General features: G+C 39.9%; 1 protein-coding gene across 1 annotated transcript in view; it reads left to right on the top strand.

Annotated features, from left to right (window-relative positions):
• BRF1 (BRF1 RNA polymerase III transcription initiation factor subunit) overlaps positions 1 to 18,797 on the top strand; it is a 172,174-nt gene that overhangs the window by 9,146 nt on the left and 144,231 nt on the right. Inside the window, exon 2 of the mRNA XM_033061894.2 lies at positions 5,307 to 5,387. Within this exon, the coding sequence (XP_032917785.1) occupies positions 5,307 to 5,387 (81 nt within the window). The remainder of the gene's footprint in view (positions 1 to 5,306; positions 5,388 to 18,797) is intronic.

Below are 18,797 nucleotides of genomic sequence, written 5' to 3' on the forward strand. Positions count from 1 at the left end.
TAAGCTGGGTTGTGGTGGATGCAACTATATTTATCTCTGCAGTTGGTAGTTATGAAAATAAGCTATGATGGAATAGATTTAAAGTTTGTCTATGTAAGTTTGTGTGGCAGTACTGTTTCAGCAGGTTCTGGTGCCTGCAGACCTGTTAATTTCCCTGGAAAAATGAGTGAGAAAAAAATTGTTTCAGTTACAAATTTCAGAATTTGAATCACATAATTTTGCTTTTATTGATATGAATTGTAGTGGGAGGTTTCATTACCTCCTTTTTACTTTTATAATCTGACTTCAGTAGGAAGGTAATTAATTTTTTTTATTAGATTATCTTGTCTTCCCTGATTATGGAACCCTTGGTGTGATGCAGTTTGCATTCTTTACCAGACTTTACCAGATGTAATGCTGAGTCTGTAAATACCTGTATTTGAAATAGAAGGTTTGCCCCTACCTTGTCCTGAAAGAAGGACTGGTGGCTTTTGGGCTTAATTTTACAGGGAAGGATTTTGGTAGGATTGGTCGTATCAGATAGCAGGTGCACTTCAGGTTACAAGCAGCTTCATTCCCTGTCTTCACTTGCTCATTTATGTAGAGGAAGCAAAATCTGTAATGCTGGGCCTGAATCTGTTTCTCCTGCAGGTGTTGAATCTGAAACTCCTCATGTCAATACCTGACAGAAAAGCGCCCGTTAAGCAGCAAAGGCCCAAGTGGCTGCTCTTTGCCTCCACTGTGTGGAGTGATTTGATAAGTGCTGTTCCTGTTACCTGTGGTTTTTTGTTGCTGTTCAAGATTACCACAGACTTCAAGCTTTGCTTTCACCTTTTACAACTTGAGGAGCATTTTTATAGAGAAGGAGAGTGATGTGACTTTGTTTGTTAGGGAAGTTGGTGGAGCAAAACAGAAACTGCTGAGGTGCTTGAGCTGTGAGCAGCACAGTGGGGATGGCTGCTTTTGGTTGATGGAGGCACAGTCACTGTAGAACTATACAATGGTTTAGTTGGAAAAGACCTTTAGGACTGTAGATGTTAACCCTGCTCTGACAAGTAGTTTAGCACTTGAATGATGCAGGGTTATGCTCTGGGTCTGGACCTGTGTGAGCTTTGACTGAGTGTCATCAAGTTTCCAGACATGATCTCCTGCATCTTCAGTTCTGTTGTGTTAAGGCAGTGTAGACCACTGAGAGGACCACACAAAAACTGGAGTAGCTGTATTTCTGAGCTGCCTAAACACATCTCTTCACACCTTCTGATGTCAAAAATTTCATGTAAATGCAAACTTGAAGAGAAAAGGAAACTTCAGTTATGCAAAGCTGCAAATCTGAGTGAGTTTCTAAAAGTAATCATAGAATCATAGAATATCCTGTGTTGGAAGGAGACCCATGAGAATCATGAAAGTTCCACTCCTGGCCCTGCACAGGACACCCTAAGAATCACAGCAAATGTCTGAGAGCATTGTCCAAATGCCTCTTGAATTCTGCCAGTCTTGGTGCTGTGACCACTTCCCTAGGGAGCCTGTTCCAGTTCCCAACCATCCTCTGGATGAAAAACTTTTTCTTAAAAGCCAACTTAAACCTCCCCTGACATTCCTTCATGCTGTTCTCTCAGGTCCTGTGACAGGTCACCAGGGAGGACAGCTCTGTGTGTGCCCCTCCTCTCCCCTCACAAAAAGGTTGTAACTCAGTGTCCTCCAGGCTGAACAGTCCAAGTGATCTCAGCTGCTGCTCAGATGGCTTCACCTTCACTGTCTTCATGGCCCTCCTTTGGACACCAATGGCTTTTTGTCTTTTTAATACTGTGGTGCCCAGAACTGCCCCCAGGACTGGAGGTGAGGCTGCCCCAGTGCAGAGCAGAGGGGACAATCCCCTCCCTCACCCAGCTGGTGATGCTGTCCCTGGTGCCCCCCAGGACATGGCTGGCCCTCCTCACAGATGGCATGAGGAGATGGCAGTGTACCTTGGGAGGCAGCACCTCTGGAAGGAGTGCATTTGAGTTACCTTTGGGAAATGGTAGTGTTAATGTTCAAGATTTGGCAGGCAGTACTTGAAGACACCAAGTACTTCATGGATATATTTTTGTATGTCTTGAAAGCTGAATGTGAAAAACCAAAAGCCTGCTTAATTCACTTTTGAAGTTGTGGGGGAAGAATGGAAAAGGTCAAGAAATGTAAAAATTGCAGTTAAGCTGGGATGTTAATTTGGTTGTGCCTAGCAATTGCTGTTCCTTTCCTTTGTATTTTCAAATTGCTAGCTTTGTAGGGATTTTTGTCTTTAAATGAATTTGATGATTTCCATTTTCTTTTTTTAAGAGTTTATCTTTTTATTACCCAGCTGAACAGTTATGTTAATGAGTTTGGTTTGCATTCTGCTTGTAAGATTAAAGCTGATGGTGAGACTACATAGTCAATGGCAACATTAGTTTGCAGTTCTGAGTGCAAGTGCTCAACAGACTAGTTTTCTGTCAGTTTTCAAAGACAAATGCTAAGTAGAGATGTTCAACCTTTACAGTTAACTTGCTGAAAAATGGGTCCATCAATTCTGATAGCAGAATCTGTCTTTCAGATAGCTCTGCTGGTATCTGCTGCAGTCTCTATAGCTTGGAAAGAAATTACTTTTATGTATGGTGTTATAGCTTGATGTCTAATGAAAAAGAGTCTTAAAGAACAAAATCACTGAAATCTCAACTTAATTTCATTTTGTTTATATTATTCTGGATTTTAATTCCTGAGTAAGTTAAATTATTTAGTTATTAGTATTGTTTATCACCACTGTAAGATTGTTTTGTGCAAGTAGTAATGGGGAAACATCTGGAAGTGCTGTTTTGCAATGGTAGTCCAAAGCAGTTCAGTATTTTGGTATATCCAAGGACAGAGGGGTCTAGGAAGTGGAACCTTGTGTAAAGGAGGGGGCAATGGTGCCTTTGACTAAAGTGCTGGGTGAGCCTCCAGCCTGCTTGCTCCTGCTCCTGCCTTGTGGCTGGTGTCCTCCTCCCAGGTACTGATGCTCCTGTGTGAGCTCTCCTGCTGCAAATCAGACTAGTGAGGAAGCTGTAGTAAAGCAAACCTTAAAACAACAAAAAAAAGAGGAGAATGGTGGGCAGAATTTCTGTTTAGATTTGCTAATGAGGAAAAGGAATGTAAAATTATTGCTATCATTGATTTTTGCCAGGTAAACCATTCTTATTAAATGTACGCCAAAAATGTTACACCTTCTTTTGTAGCTTGCAAACCTCTCTCTGGTTTGCTGCATTGGTTTATTTTCAAGTGTTTGTGGAAATACAAGGCTGTACCTGCAGGAATGGCAAGGAGACATTGCTGCCTCTAATAGTCAAACACAGAGTTGGGAGAGTACTTCTGTACCCAGTGAGGAGATCACTATTGAATGTTTTTCACTTCTTATCAGGATGAAGTACTTTATCTGTTGGGCATTTATATGAGAGCTGATTATTACTTATTAAAGGATCTGTTAATGAAGCAAAGTTGGTTTCTGTTGTGGATAGCACTGGAAACCTAATTTAAAGGTTAGATGGAAAAGTAAGTGTAGTCTCTGATCCTTCCTAGCCTGGCTATTAGGGCCAGAGGCTGCACTGAACTCGGTGATTTTATGCAGAAAGAAAATCTGACCCGATTGTTTGGGTACTAAAAAACTTCAATACTAGAAACTAATAAACACCAAGCTGAATAGTCCACACTGAATGAACCAGGAAAGATGGTACAGGGAGGCTAATTCCATCCATGAGGGCAAATGGCAGGTGTTAGGGCATGGCAGGGGTATTTATAAACTTGGAGGAGGGGAGGAATTAGGGTTGAGTTTTTTATTGCCCAATAAAGAAAGGCGATTAGGAATATTGAAAATTATTGCAGCAAAAAGGAACCAGCGACAACAAGGAAAGCAGAGAACTTTCTGGTAGTTATCAACATACTAGAACTGGAGGATTCTGGGGGTGGTTTTTTACTCACCACTACTGCAAGGGTTTTCCCACAGCCTTAAGCCATGGTCATCTGCACTTACAGTGTAGCTAACCCAAATAAATAAGCTTTGAAGGCTGATAATAATACTGCAGGAATATTAGCTTATTAGGTTTTCTGGGGTTTGGTTTTGCTTGGTTTTGTTTTTTTCTCAGCATAGCTGTACATTAAGTGCAACTGGGAGGAGATGGGAATGTAAAAAGTCTGGTAAGAGTGAACACTTTAGGTCACAGTTTTTCATCAGTTTTACCTGCCATGGAAGTATCTTATATAGGTGTGTACAAGAAATGCCCTGAATTGCCTTAAAAAACCACTTCATTCCCCTTTCTGTGTCTATCCCAAAGCCTTTCTAGTTTGTTCTGAAGAGCTAGTCTAGGAGGAGAAAACAGCCACAAGAACCTGAGGAAAAGCTGTAGGCATCATAGACAACAAGATGGCTTTATTACCCATCCTGAAGACCAGACTACTTGAATTAAGTAGAAGTCCAATTACTAACAAATTGCTTTTTTTCATTCCTGTGCAATTTAACTTTTTGGTCTCACTTGCTGTTAAGCTGATAGATTCAGATATCGTGCTTGAGGTGCCCTGATTGTTTTTAAAAAAACCTTCCTGCTTTAGTGGGAGACTATTTTGTCCTTGGTAGTTTAATTCCCTGTTCAGCAAGATTGGTTTGCATGAGTAGTTCCACTGACTCTCAGCAATCTCTGTGTTCAGGCTGCTCAGCATTGGCATGGATGCCCAAACCAGCCTCTAGTTTATGCTGATTTACAAGTCAGACTTCTTTTAAGTCTCCAACCTTTCAGGGTGTAAAAGTAGCAGTTCCAGACTTGCAATTTTTATTGCCTAAGTGTTGCTGTGTTTACCTAATGACAAACTGAAGTTACTTTAAAAAAAAGTGTTATGTCTTTAGTAGCCAACACAGTCATTGTTGAATGCTAAACATGTTTTATGTTCTGTAATACCAATAATTAACTATTAAAATTCTGCAAATTCTTAATTGAATATTCTTCAGACAAAAAATACTAAGCAATTTTTTCCTCCTTTTGAGAAATAATTTACTGTTTTAATATTTTAATTTCTTAAATTAGACATTGAGAGATTTTTGCCATTTCTTTGGAACTGAGATTGGGAGGGTTTATGGCTCATGTAATTCTTACAGCATCCTAAGAAAGAAATAATTTGCACAGTATTGGTACTTGATGTCTTAAGTACTTGAAGACATTCTTAATGTAGTTTGGCGTGTTGTAGATTATACAGATACTGAATATATTGGCACAATAAGTTTTATTTTAATATTTTAATTAAGTTATTCTCTTTGACATGTCTGGTGTTTGTTTTTTTTCCCCTAATAGGTGCAGGCAAAACACCGACTTTAGGAGGAGGATTCCACGCCAATCTGGGAAAGGAGTCACGAGCAAAAACTCTGCAGAATGGTACTAGCAAATTTTAGTCCTGCTGATCTGAATTCTTTTTAGTAATATGGTTGATATAACTAATTTTTAGTTTTGAATGTGACCTCCAAACCTTGGCAGGCCCCTCATTATTCAGTGGACAAGTCTGCCTAGTGCTGATTTTTCAATGTGCTCTCATTTGGCTGCTGCACCTGATTTATGAGTTTATGTAGCTGACTGACAAAGGGTAATGGCACCTGACAATATTACTGTGGTTTAAAAGGGCTTTTTCAAAGTTGACATACCCATTACACCTTTTTGTTATCTGTTAAACCTATTGTGGCTTTTTATTTAGTCCTTTTTCAGGGCTCTTGAAATGCTTTATTCATGTTTATTTTTAAGTATAATTCTTTAAATATTTTTGGTCTTAGGCAATACAAGTGTGAGATAATGCATATAAGTAATCATGTGCTTAATATGGGATTGTTGAATAGAGAGAGGAAAAATGGAAAAAAGGTTTCAGCGCACAGATAACATTAAAATAAATATTCTCATTACACACTTTACATTTCAATTGAGATCTCCATATTCTACACTCTTTAAAGAGGGTGAATAAAACCAGCTTTTATTCCAGGAGCAGAATGGTCTTCCAGTTTGCTGTTGCTCATATCAAGGGACAGGAGTTGTCATTTTTCGGCTAATTAATACTCCTGTCTCATGACTCTGGGAGATGGCAGCTGATGGACTGTCATAGCAAAGTCTCAGAAGCTGACATGCAATTAACCAGGGATGTAAATGGGTTTTGCTGATAAGGTACTCATTTGGGGGAAATACTTTAGAGAAGGGTATTTTCCTAAATTAATCTTACATTTGCAACTCAACACAGAAAAATCTTGCCTATATTATTTCTCCATAGGTATATGAAGAGTAAGATTGATCTGGTGTTATATCTTGATAGGTATAGACAAGTTAAGATTGATGTGTGTCATTGAAGTATAGTCAGATTACTCTACTCAGCATTATTCAGCTGATGTATATGCAGATTGTTTTATACACATAATGTTTTATTCAGCTGTTCTTACTTAGGAGTATTGAGCCCTTTTTGTTTGGCAAAGTAAAGCTTGCACTTGAGGTGAGCTAGTGTCAGTGTCAGGTCTGAAGTTACTATCTTAGGAATTTTAAATTTCCTGTCTAACATGTTACCTATATAAGCAGTGGGATAAAGCCACTAAACTTAATGAAGTCTGGTTTTGGATTAAGGCACTTTAATCAAAATTGTAATTTTGAGCAGGCATTTTAAAAATAAATTGGCTTTTTGTGCATAAGAACTTCACAGTTGTCTGTAATTGTAGAAAAGTAAAATGCTGATGGAAGGAAATCTGTCTTGTTGCTTTGTGGAGTGTTTGAATCCTTCAAAAGCCCTTTTGGTTATGCCAAAAGGTAATCACAAGTAAAGACAGTGTAGGCGTTTTTCTAGAATCTAAACACAGCTTTTTTCTTGGATGAGTGTTTGCTGGGGAATATGTCTGAGCATCTTCCTTCCCCACAGCTTTTGTGTGGGGGGCCTCCCTGATAAAAAACAATGATTGTGACTTGGCTAAAGTATATCAGCTTTGTATACAAGAAATGCTTAAGTGAACTTATCTCCCAAACAGTCTTGAAACAGGAAAATAATTTGTCTTTTTAGTTACACCTCTCTGAAGCTCTCTGCAAGTTTTCTTCCATTCTTTTTGCTCCTGTGTCTGTCCTTTATATAAGGAGCAAGTATTTGATCTTTGATTTCTGTAGCCAACCTACATTTGTCATGCTGCCAATCTGTCTCTGGGAAAGTTCTTTTCAGTGAGCTAAGTGATGTTCTTGCTCAGTCCCAGGCATGACAACAGCAGCTGATATTTCAGGTAGAGCAATTGGTGTTTGAAAGGCTTTTCTTTTCTGCCACTGTATAATGAGCTGGTTGTCTGCTGCTTTTAATCACACCTCTGGCTTTACATAGTTTTTAATTGCAAATCGAGCTATGGCAATGAGCTTACAAAAATCTCACCCTGTCACTGTGGGCCCATGATCATGGCTTTTTTTTGAGGGGGAAATTATGTTAAAAATCCATCATGGTTAGACTTGAAAGCGTAGCAAGGTAAATGAACCTACAGTATGTATTTTAAAGGAGAAGTAGGGAGTTGTTCATTGAGTGAAACTGAAGTGCACTGGTAGTTTGCTGTATGAAAAATGAACAGTTATAAAAAAAGCCGACTTATTTATTTGCTGGTGCCACTATGTTGGCATTTCCAAAGTTAACTGTGCTGCTGAAATTTGCTCCCGTGGGGATGCTGGTGCAGGACAGCCTGTGAAGGAAGCCTGGTCCTGCTGCTTGCTGGTGCTGCCTTCAGTGCTGTGATTCTCTCCTGAGCTATTAGTGCTCCTTGCAGGCTGAAGGGAAGAGCCAGGCTCTGGGAAGCAGGGATGGGCTGTGGATGGAGTCCCCAGAGTGCTGGAGAGCAGCTGAGAGCCTGTGTGTGGTCTGAGAGCGCTGGCAGGGCTCGCTCTGTGCCTGCTCTGCTTGCCAGCAACCTGCCGGCCTGACGTGGTGTGGGGAAAAGTCCAGCCGTGGAGCAGGGACTGCTGGCTTCTAAAAAACAACCACCTCCCTCTGCTATCCCTCCATCACCCACTCCTTCCCCATGTAGTTTGGGCCAAATTCTTCCTTACTGTAAAGTCTGTCTTTCCAGGGGAGGTGGAGGGGAGGTGATCTGGACTCACTGTCTCTTATTTAATTACCAGCAAAGCAGCTGGGCTTGGCTTAGTGTATGATGCTGCTGTTTTTTGAGGCTTTTAATGAAAGCATGTTTAGAATTAGATGAAGAACAGTTTTGCCTTAAAATGCTTAAGGTAATAACTTTTTTTTTAATGTATTCTAAAGTGAAAAAATGCAAAAGTAAATCTCCCAGCAGCTGCTCATCAGTTCTGGACTCTTCTACAAAATCATGGTGTGCATTGGTGTTTTTGCTAATATGTGTATTTATGCTTTAAACAAAGCCATGGGCAACCCCTGAACATTTTGTAGTTTTCAGGTTTGTGTAAGAGTGTCCATTACACAGAACTAGTCTCCCTTACCACACATGCCTTTGCTGTACCTTTCCTCACTATTTACAATGCAGCAGGGCATGGCTGTTCAGTTTCTCCCTTTCTTTGCTGAACCAGCTGATGTTTGTGTGTGTTTGTTTGGGAATTGGCTGCTTACAGAAACTGGAGTCTTGTTTACACTTGCTAAAATATTTATGCAGCAAAGATTTAATACTGTTGTATTTGTTCATAATCACTTTGATTTTCAGAGTGCAGTACTGTGCTAATTGAGTGTATGAAGCTCCACAAGTTCAACAAGCTCAGGACCACAAAATGCTTTGTATCTGTATGTACAGACCCAACTTTTGTAGTAAAAACCTGCACACCTGTGAGATGATGTGGTGTTTCAGCTTCAACTTTGTTTTAAGAGATATGGCAAAATAGCTAAATACTACTGATTTTCTGAAAAAGAAGAATTCTGAATAAAATACCAGCTCAGACAGGAGACTCTTTGACAAGACATCTTCCTCTGCTCCCGAGCCTCTTCAAATTCCTGCAATATTGGTCAACACTTACAGTTACTTCCAGGGCTGAAATGCAGAGTGATGTCTCTTTAAATCCCATTTTACAGTTCTGTGCTGCATTACATAATCTCTCTAAATAGCCAGTTTATTCTTGTTTCCTTGCAGGCAATCTGCTCTCACTATATACGTGTCAGAGTCATTGTTACAAGGGAGTTGTTCTTGATTTGGAGCTCTGATACTTTCAATAGTCTTCAGTGACCAAAGGAAAAGGGAGAGGGGGAGGAGGGTCAATGGCATTATAATATATATTATATGATTATTGAAAGTTTCAGTTGCAGATATTCAAATTTGGTTTAAACTAAGTTTGAAGATTGCAGCTGCATCTAGCTTAATCCATTTTCTGAACTGTTGTGCTGTGTTTTAAATTATTTCTTTAAATGAATGTTTTCCCTCAGTCCTCTTAAATACCAAATAGCTAACAGTATTTTAATGCTAAATGGGAAAGCGTTTCTGAAGATGTTCTGTAATACATTTTTTACTGTTTATATTTAAACTATTTGCTTAATTCTTTAACATTTGTTGTCATCACTCATTTCATAGCTAGTTGTTACAAATGATTATGGAGGGCTCTGTTTCCTCCCAGAACTATACATTGTGAATTAGATCAGGACAATATATTGCACATGTGAAGAAAATATCCAAAGGGGAAGAGCAGAGAACACTGTTTATCAAAACTAAAACAGCAAGGGAAGGGACAATAGTGGAATCCTAGGACAACTGAGATTGGAAGAGACCTCTGGAGGCTGGCAAAACGATGGCTTTGAAGTTGCATTAAGCTGCTGAGGGCCTAAGGCAGCTGAGCTCCATGTATTGCCAAGGGAGGATATGACAGAGTTTCCCTGGAATACCTGCTGTCCAATGGTTGGCTGCCCTCACTACGAGGAATTTTTTCCTTGTGTCGAGTCAGAACTTAGTCTGATGAAGTGAGACTCTTGCCTCTTGTCCTTTTGCTGTGCATCTCTGGTGATGCAGCTCTGGCTCCATCTTTATAACCTCCTACTGCAGAGTTGAAGGCACCAAAGACAATTCTCCATCAGCTTACTTGAGACTCAGCAAATTCATCTGTCAGCCTCATCCATGTGCTGCAGCCTCTGAATTGTCATAGGGACTCTCTGCTGGACTTGCTCCAATGTGCCAATGCCTCTTCTGCAGATTGGACAAGGTACTCTAAATATAGTCTGACAAGTGTTCAGCAGGGGGTGATAATCACTTCTCTGGACCTGCTGACTGCAGTCTTAATAACGTGGCTCTGGGATAGAGTTAACCTTCACCACTGCCAGTGGGTGCTGCTGAGCCATGCTCAGCTTTTTGTCCATGAGGAACCTAGATACCCTTTACTGCAAAAAAGTCAAACAGTCCCCAGCCTGTGTTTTTGCTCTGCAGTTCTTCTGTTCTAGATGCAGAAAAATTGCATTTGGCTCATGAGGCTTCTGTCAGCTCATTTCTGCAGCATCTTACGATTCCTCTGAATAGTGGCTCTGCCCATCAGCATATTGGCCACTGTTCTAATGTCATCTGCAGGCTGGCAAAGGAAACATCCTGTTCTATTGTTCATGTTGTTAATGAAGGCATTAAACACTACTGACCCCAGTATCAATTCCAGTTGTAAGTCTGATGGTGAAAGTGCTGAGCACTACTCTTGGAACCAGGCCAGTCTTTTACCCAAACTGCTATTCACTAGCTTAGTTCAGATCTCTGCAATTTGGCTACCAGGGAGAATGATGAAATGGGATGAGGTAAGAACTGTAGTTAGAATTTATTTTGACTGCGTTCTAGCTGTTGCAGATGGGCATGATCTACCCTTGTTGGATCTGTGCTGGCAATTCCTGGTAGCCTTCTTGGGTTTTGTGTGTCTGGAAATGCTTTCCAGGTTGATTTGTAGCCTTCCAAGAGGCTGAGAGGAGCCTCACTCACCTTTGGAATCCTATTTCTCCCTCTGGAAGAGAAGCCTGATGCTTGCTTCCTTCTAGTCAGAGAGAACCTCTTCAAATTCCTACAACTTTTTAAAGATGGCAGAGATTACTCTTCTTATCATCTCCCTTTGCATTCTCAGATGTATCCCATCAAGTCCATTTAACTTCTGTGTGTAGACTGTGCTTAGGGGAGCCCTTGCTCAGTCTTTCTTTACCACGAATAGTTGCTTACCTCTTCTCTGAACCAACTGAACCCCTCTGAAATCCAGAGTTATAATTATGCTACCCATCTTCCTCACGCCCCTCAAGATCTTGTTAATCTTGGGTTACTGTGACCAAGCCTGCCATCAGACTTTACATCCTCCACCATTTCTTCCTTTCCAAAGAGAGGTAGGTGTGTCACAGCTTCTGCTTGACCTGTTGCCAATTCCACTGGGTTGCCTGTGACCCACTGTGGATCCAACTGCTGGGGTGGATGCAGTTCACCATGAGAACCTGGAGGTCTTCCTGCTCTGTGAAGAAGGCTTCATCTTCAGGATCAGATGCTCTATGGCAGGTGCTCGTGACTCTTTTCCTTTGGCCTTGCCTCTCATCCAGACCTGTGTACTCTTTATTGGCCTGTCAATCATTTTTCAACAGAGCTTCACACTCTCAGGCTGTTCCTTTGTATGGACTCAATCCCTGTCACCTTCCCTGTCTGTCCTTCTTGTGGAGCCTGTAACCATCCATCTCATTACTCCAGGCATGTGAGCTGTTCCACAATGTGTCTGTAACTCCCCAGTGAATTTGTAGTTTTGCAGCTGTGCATAGGCTTTGAAGTCTTCCAGACTGTTTCTTTTGTTAGATGCAATCTTTTATTTGACTCTTCCTCCTGTATCAATTTCTGTCTCTGACTTTGATTTCAATAATGAAACTTCTAGTCTAGGCTCTCTGCCATTATCTTGTCCTTGCTGCCTTCATTTCTGATGTGATAGAAGCTAATCCTAATCCTCTCATCTCTGTGTTTATTAGCACCACATTGAGTTTTCTCTTGTTGTCTTTTAAACTAATCATTGCTTAAAGTTCTCCTTTTCTGGTTTTGCCTCATATCTTCCTAAATTTCTTTATTCACTAAGGCTTTGAAAGACTTCCTCTTCTAGCCAGACCATTGCTTCAGTTTTACCCTTTGATCTGTCTACTGACTTGTCCCTTACGAGTCCTCTGTTATCATTAGCAATTTCTCTCTCATTCATTTCCTTCATCTTCCTATTTGATGTGTTAACTTCCCTCATCTCTCTTTGAAGGAGGATAAGGGGGCATCTTCTCCTTTTCATTTGGGATGATACTGCATGTTTTTCTTGTGTGGGTGTGTTTTGTTGGATGGTGGGGTTTTTGTTGTTTGTTTTGTTTGGTGGTTGATGTTTCAAGTACAACCTTTTCCCTTGGTAAACTTCAACCTCAGCATACCTCTTCCATCTAGTCCTGTGTCATGGTTGGACATAGGTGGCAAAATTTCATGTCTGTGTGAGCTCCTGTTTCTCATCTCCTTTCAGAGGCTCTGCATAGAGGCACACAGATTTAGAGTGTGATTAATTTAATCCGAAAGGAAGTCAATGACTCATTCTCTGAAGCATCTGTTTCTCTTCACTCACTGAAAGGAAGTCTATATTGACTAAGCCCAGTCACTCATCTCTGAAGATAAGGGTGATGAATTGTAGGCTTTGGTGTCTCCTGAATCTGTCTGTATTTGTGTATCTCTTTGTTGACATAGAGTTAACATGGCCAAAACTGAACTACAAATTGCATCCAACTGTTCTGCCCTTTTGCACATTAACAAGTTCAAACTTCTTCCCACTGAGGCCAGTCACAGCTTTTTTTCCTCCTGTCTTGTAGATTCACCCTCTCCAGCATCTCCTAAACCATGGATGTGTCCTAGCCATAACACTCGCATATTTGTTTCTTGAATAAGTGTTTCTTGACTTTCATTACTCTTTCTCTCTCATCAGAATCTGCTCCAGAGCCAGGAATGCAGAAAAGTTGTGACCAGGAATGGTAATTCTTTGGTCCTTAACTTCTTCATCAAACAATTTTTAAAGGAATGTTGTTTTCCTCGCTTGTTTGCCCTTTCACATTTGTGATTGCTGTTACCAATCACATAACAATTCAACAGGGAACTTTCCTGGTGTTACTGGGCTGTTGTGTTTGACTTCCAGCTTTCTGGACCTCTGTGATTCTGAGGCTTGCTTGGATGTCAGTGAGTGTGGGCTTTCCTGTCCTCTGCTTTGCTGCAGGCTCTGGTAAGCTGATGCTTGATGCTGGACTCCCTGGTGGCTGAGTCTTCAGGGTATCTCAGTACCTTGCACACTTTTGTCAGAGCTTCACGTTTCAGGGTTTGCAAGCAACTGCACTAATCTGCAAAGACTTGAAGAGATGGACAAAACACTTAAACAAACAAACAAAAAACCTCAGCGGCAGAAAAACGACTCTTTAGCCAGCATGAGTTACTCCAAGAATTTGGGTAAATGCAGAAAATTGTATTTCCCTGCCTGTTTCCCTATTACTCTAGAGTTTGATTCAGAGGAGTCTGAGGAAGCTGAGATCCTTCTGGTACTCTGGCTTCTCCTTAAGCACGTGGAGAATCTTTTCAATCTCATTTTGCTAATGAGACCCTGTACTTCATCATCTCCAGTTACCTTTGTTAAAAGACCAGTTAAGTTCATCAGCTGATCTGGGACAACATTTTGGTTATACATTGATTAATTAGTTTCTACTTGAGTTGAAATGATGAATTGCAACTAGGGCATGGTGAATAAAGTACCTGTCTTGGAGATGATTTTGATGTGCTCTTTATTCTTACAGGGATAGTTTAATGGAGAAGAATTTGTATGTCCTTTAATGAGATCTGCTATGTTTCTAAGAAGAAGATCTGGGATCCTTTAAGAGTAGAGAATTTGCTGGAGATAATGCCCAGATTTTGTCCAGAGGCTAAAATTTTGAGCAAAGCATTCCACTGGGTTGAAATATGTGAGTCAAGCTTTGCTGATCTTCCTAACCCTATTCCTGTGTTTGCTTAGCCAGAAAAGGGGAAAACGAGAAAAGACATTTCTAAAATTCCTTGGAGGTGTTGGTTCAGTCTGTATGGGACTGAGTAAACAGAGAGATTGTCCTGTGGCTGAGGACAGTCTCTGTTGTTACTTTTTCTTTTAATTTTGAAGGTTGTCTTTGAAGTTGAAAAAAATAAAATTGAAGTCTTAATCAAATGAGTTAACATGACTTGTGTTGTTTAAGTATTAACTAGAAATATTTGCATGTTCAGTTGCTTTGAACTGGCCTGTTTGTGACTCGGGAGTTAAAAGCATCTTTCATGATTCCTTTGCTCTGTCTCCTCTCCAGTCTCTGCTCTGTCTCTTGGTTTATTAGCTGGCTGTGGGCAAGAGAACTTTCGTGGCAGGGAAGCACAAATCTCTCCTTCATTTTATCAAACAAGAGAAGAAATTCTGCACACTTGCGCAATTTCTTGCTTGGATATTTAAGTTTTGGCCTTTTGTATCTCCAACTTTCTCCCTATTAAATTTGACAGTTTCTCTGTGACACAGAGTAGCATGATACTGATCCCATTTGTGGAATTCACTGATGGAGATTTATCTCCCTGCAGCCTTGTGTAGGTAATTGAAACTTGTCATTTCTCTTGAGAGCAATCCTGTACTTAAAGACAGTTTACCTACTAGGCTAATGTTTTTTAAAATATTTGCTTTTTATAGTACTATTCACAAGGAAATTAACTTGGGTATTAATAGATTTATCTTCCTTCTTGTATAGTGTGGCAGAAAATAGGTGACTGCCTCTCTCCTTCCTCCCCCTCTAGTAATATCTATAAATTTCAGCCCTAGTAATGTGCCTCTTCTAACACGCATCTGAATAAGTGATTTTGGCTTTGCAATGTTGTTAGACAAGCTTAAAATATACTCCAGGTAATACAGCTTTGGTTTAAGTTCCATCTAACTGCTGCTTTCTTTTTTGATAATGAAAGAATATGTATGTCACTTTTGTGGCATTGGACTGTCTTGAACATTGAAACATGAGTTTTGAATTGTTTGTGTCATTTTATAGGCACTGTGGCTCAAAACTTGAGAGGAGGAAGGTTGTTGTTGCTTTTTAATGCTGTGTTCTCTGATAGTGCTGAGTTCTTGTCATGTGTTGAAAGTGCTTTTTATTTTGCTTTGTGGAATAAATTAGAGTGCTGGTGATGTGACAGTACAGGAAGGAATTCCCTAAGCCTGAGGGTCTGCAAGTGTGATTTGCTTTTGGAGCTATTGCAATTTTTTGGAAGATTGTTTTTCTGATATATGGCTGCAGCATTAAACTTCTGGACCTCTATAGAAATAACAACAGAAAAAATTCAGAAACTACTGGGTTCTGTATCAGGTGTGAAATGTGTGTTATTGGGAGCTTCCTGCATCCATTACAGCTAATTTATTAGCAAACTGACCTGTGACAGCCCCCTGCTCAAAAGAAGAAACCACCAAAAACCTCAAAGCCAAACTGGTCCCAGCCTGAACAACAACTCTGTGCATGCAAGCAAACTATCTTTGACCAGGGTGATTGCAGTCCTGGGCCTTGCTGCCCTCCCTGCAGGCTGTCCTGTCAGCCCAAGGGCTGATGTGATGTGCAGGTGGGAAGGAGCTGTTGTGTAAAGGGCTGGGAACTCCTCTCAGTGGTATTGCGATCAGAATCCTGCAGCTCTGGAGTCCAGTTATAGGCACCTTGTAACAGCAAAACCAGTTCAATCCCAGCCTTTCCCATGCTTCAACTGCCCTTTCCCACTCCCTTCATCCAAATATGTTTGGCTTAGCTTGGGCAGTGCACCTCTTTACTGGGACAGTGAAAAGATACAGGTTTCACAAGCAAAATAAAAAATAAAAATAACCAACCTTTTTTTTTCTTTTCTTTTCTTGTTTTCCTGTTATCATTTCACTCCTCCACACACCAGCATGGATTGGAGGAGGGAATGGGTGACGTAGAGATGAGCAGGAGCCTCTTAAAGCCCTTCTGCAGCAGGAGAGGCTGAACGCAGAGCTGCATAGTGAGCTTCTCTTTTTCGCTTCTCTTTTTCTTTTTTCTCTCAGTGTTTTTTTAAACATTTATTTATAAATGTCCTGTTACGTTCAGTTCTGCACAGTCAGAGTGAAGGAAGGTGTTTTTTATTCTTTTGGCTTGACTTAATATGAGTGGGAAGATTTTTAGAAATGTTCTGTTCATTGACTGCTGCTGGCAGATGGATACTCTCCGCTTGAAGTGCCTCAGGCCTTGATATCTTCCATTTTCTCCCCCTCCCTCCTCCCAGCACACACCCTGGAGTGTGCAGGCTGTGCTAATTTAGTCACAACTTAAAAAGGAGTGATGAAGAAGAAATGCTCAGCTCTAATAGAATTCTTGTCGCTCATGACATCTTTGGGGAGTACATTTTCATTTCGGGATCCCTAAGGATTTTTTCCAGCAATGTGTATTAGATGTTCTGCAATGCTTCGATGGAGCAGCAGTAAAATTTGTAATGCTTTTTAGGACCAAAATGCTAACTCTGTTTATATATTAATCAGTTTAGAAAATAGAGCATACATGACATCCAGTTTGATGTTTTGCAAGTATTTTAGTAACTCAGGCTTGACTGTTTCTGGTTCTGAGGTGGCTTTTGTATCTGTCTGAACTAAAGCAAACCTTTAAACAATCGTTTGGTTAACCTAGTATGTTAAAACATTTGAACCAATTACTGTATTTTACTAAACTGAGTGTTCATATATCAGGAGTTTTCCTTACCATCAGAAATCAGATGATGTTAGGTCTGAGGAGTTTAATTTTTCAACAGAATCACAAAATTTTACTGTTTGCTTGTTAAAATTGCATGTATTTTCAATGGGAAAAAACCCCAAATTATACACAACCAGACTTAAAAGCTGTTCTTCTGTGCTAATGACTATGCCTTAACTTAGTGGATGTTCAAAATCCTGTGCAGCCTCAATCACCAGGTGGTGCTGTTACACACTGCTCAAGACATGTCTGGAAAGTAAGTTTCAATCCTGCCATTGCCATACTTCTCAAGTGTAATTTCATGGGAGGAGTGGTGAGAAAGAGAATTTCTTTCTTTAACCATGTCTTTAAAGTAGAGCCTTTCCTGAAAATTTTGGGTTTGCTCTTGTGAGAGCTGCTCAGAGCAGAATTTTCTTTCACACGGTTTATGACCATGTTTGATGTAAAAATGTTATATGGGATAATTTAGGAGGTTGGATGCTGCTGTGTGGGCTGTAGCCAGTGTGATTCCTTCTTGGGTGCTGATTATGAAGGCTTGCAATAAGGAATGAAGGAGTGTAATATGCAAGTATTGAATGTTCTAGCCAAGATGAAAGGCTGAAGAGTGATGTCCCTTCATAAGCTGGACATAACCTGTTTCATGAATGAGATGCAATTTAACCTGGTGAATTTGGAGGGGCAAAAACTCCAGTTTCCTCTGGAAAGAATCTCTTTAAAAAAAGAAATCTAGACTCCTAATGCATAATTTCTTTTCAACGTCTTCAGTAAATGCAATGTTTTTTCTCTTATTTAGAAAAAAAACTTTGCAACATACATATAAAATGTAGTTGTAAAGTAATTAGAGTTATAAAGAAAGTTGCTTTTTTCCTAAGGCTTTGCAGAAATGGTTGTTTATGGTTAAATGTAGAATGGGAAATCGTAAGTTTAAAGTTGCAAACTATTCCTTTAGATGAAGATGTTTTCCTCCTCTTTGTACTCAAATAATTGAATCATTTTGGACAATAAAAACAGCTAAGTACTAGGCTGCTTAGACTAAACCTAAAGTAGTGCTAAACATATAGATAGAAATGAAGGAAGTTTAAGTAATTGCAGGAGGAGGAAGAATTCTCAAATGCATATCCCTCCTGAAGGCATTATTATTGCTGTAATTTTAGATGTAATTTCCTACATTAAGAATGTAACAGTTGAAAAATGAATGTTATTATTTCCTACACAGAGATTTTTCTTTTAACTTTGTTTTCTAATAGAAATTATAAGCAAATGACACTTCAAAAGGAGAGAGAGAAGTACAGTGTGGTCTCCTCAAAGCCAGGCTCCAGTGGGGCAAGCTGGGTTTAGCATACTTTAGCCTGGTATTGATCCATGCTGTGTAGATCTGCCCTAGATGTCAGCAGGAACTGTATTTGCTTGGCATTACTGTTTGGGACACCAAGTATGTACCTAGAAGATGGCTTTAATCACCAAGATTTAAAGCCTTCATGCTGTTACAACAAAGCTGTCCCAAACAAACACAGTGAAAATTAATTGCAAAGGCCATTGATTGCTTAGGTGTTTCAAGTCAGTTCAGAGGATTCCTGTGTTTTCAACCCGAAAAGGCTTCTCTTAAGTTTGAACAATAGAAAAATCAAACACGGATCTTTCTTCAAAGAAAGGTCATTAGCAGTGAATGCCACAGAACAAGTGGCTAATTATATCCAAATGTGTGACTCCCTAAGAAATTGTATTACCCGAATGAGCATATTAATGATTTTTTAATAAAAGCAATTAGGAATGGGATTTTCAGAAGAAAGCTGTATATTCTATGTGCCTTAACACCACTCAGTCGATTGTTTGTAATTTTGGGTGGTATATTATAAAATGCATAATTTTAAGAAAGCAGATTAGGATCACAGTTCCAGTTTCTAAGGTATACACAGAGCTGGATTTGTGCAATCACTTAGGATGCTCAGGAATTACACCCACACTTTCTCCTGTATTGCCACCATTCCTTAGAGAGAATGTATTGATTAGTGTTTCCATTGTACCTTAGACATGCTGTTTGATTGCCCTTCTAAATCAGTATTCAGGGAAAGAACTCTGTGCATTTTTACAGTAGGAATAATGAATTTGCTACT

The sequence above is a fragment of the Catharus ustulatus genome, chromosome 6 (assembly GCF_009819885.2).
Source record: "Catharus ustulatus isolate bCatUst1 chromosome 6, bCatUst1.pri.v2, whole genome shotgun sequence".
Classification (NCBI taxonomy): domain Eukaryota; kingdom Metazoa; phylum Chordata; class Aves; order Passeriformes; family Turdidae; genus Catharus; species Catharus ustulatus.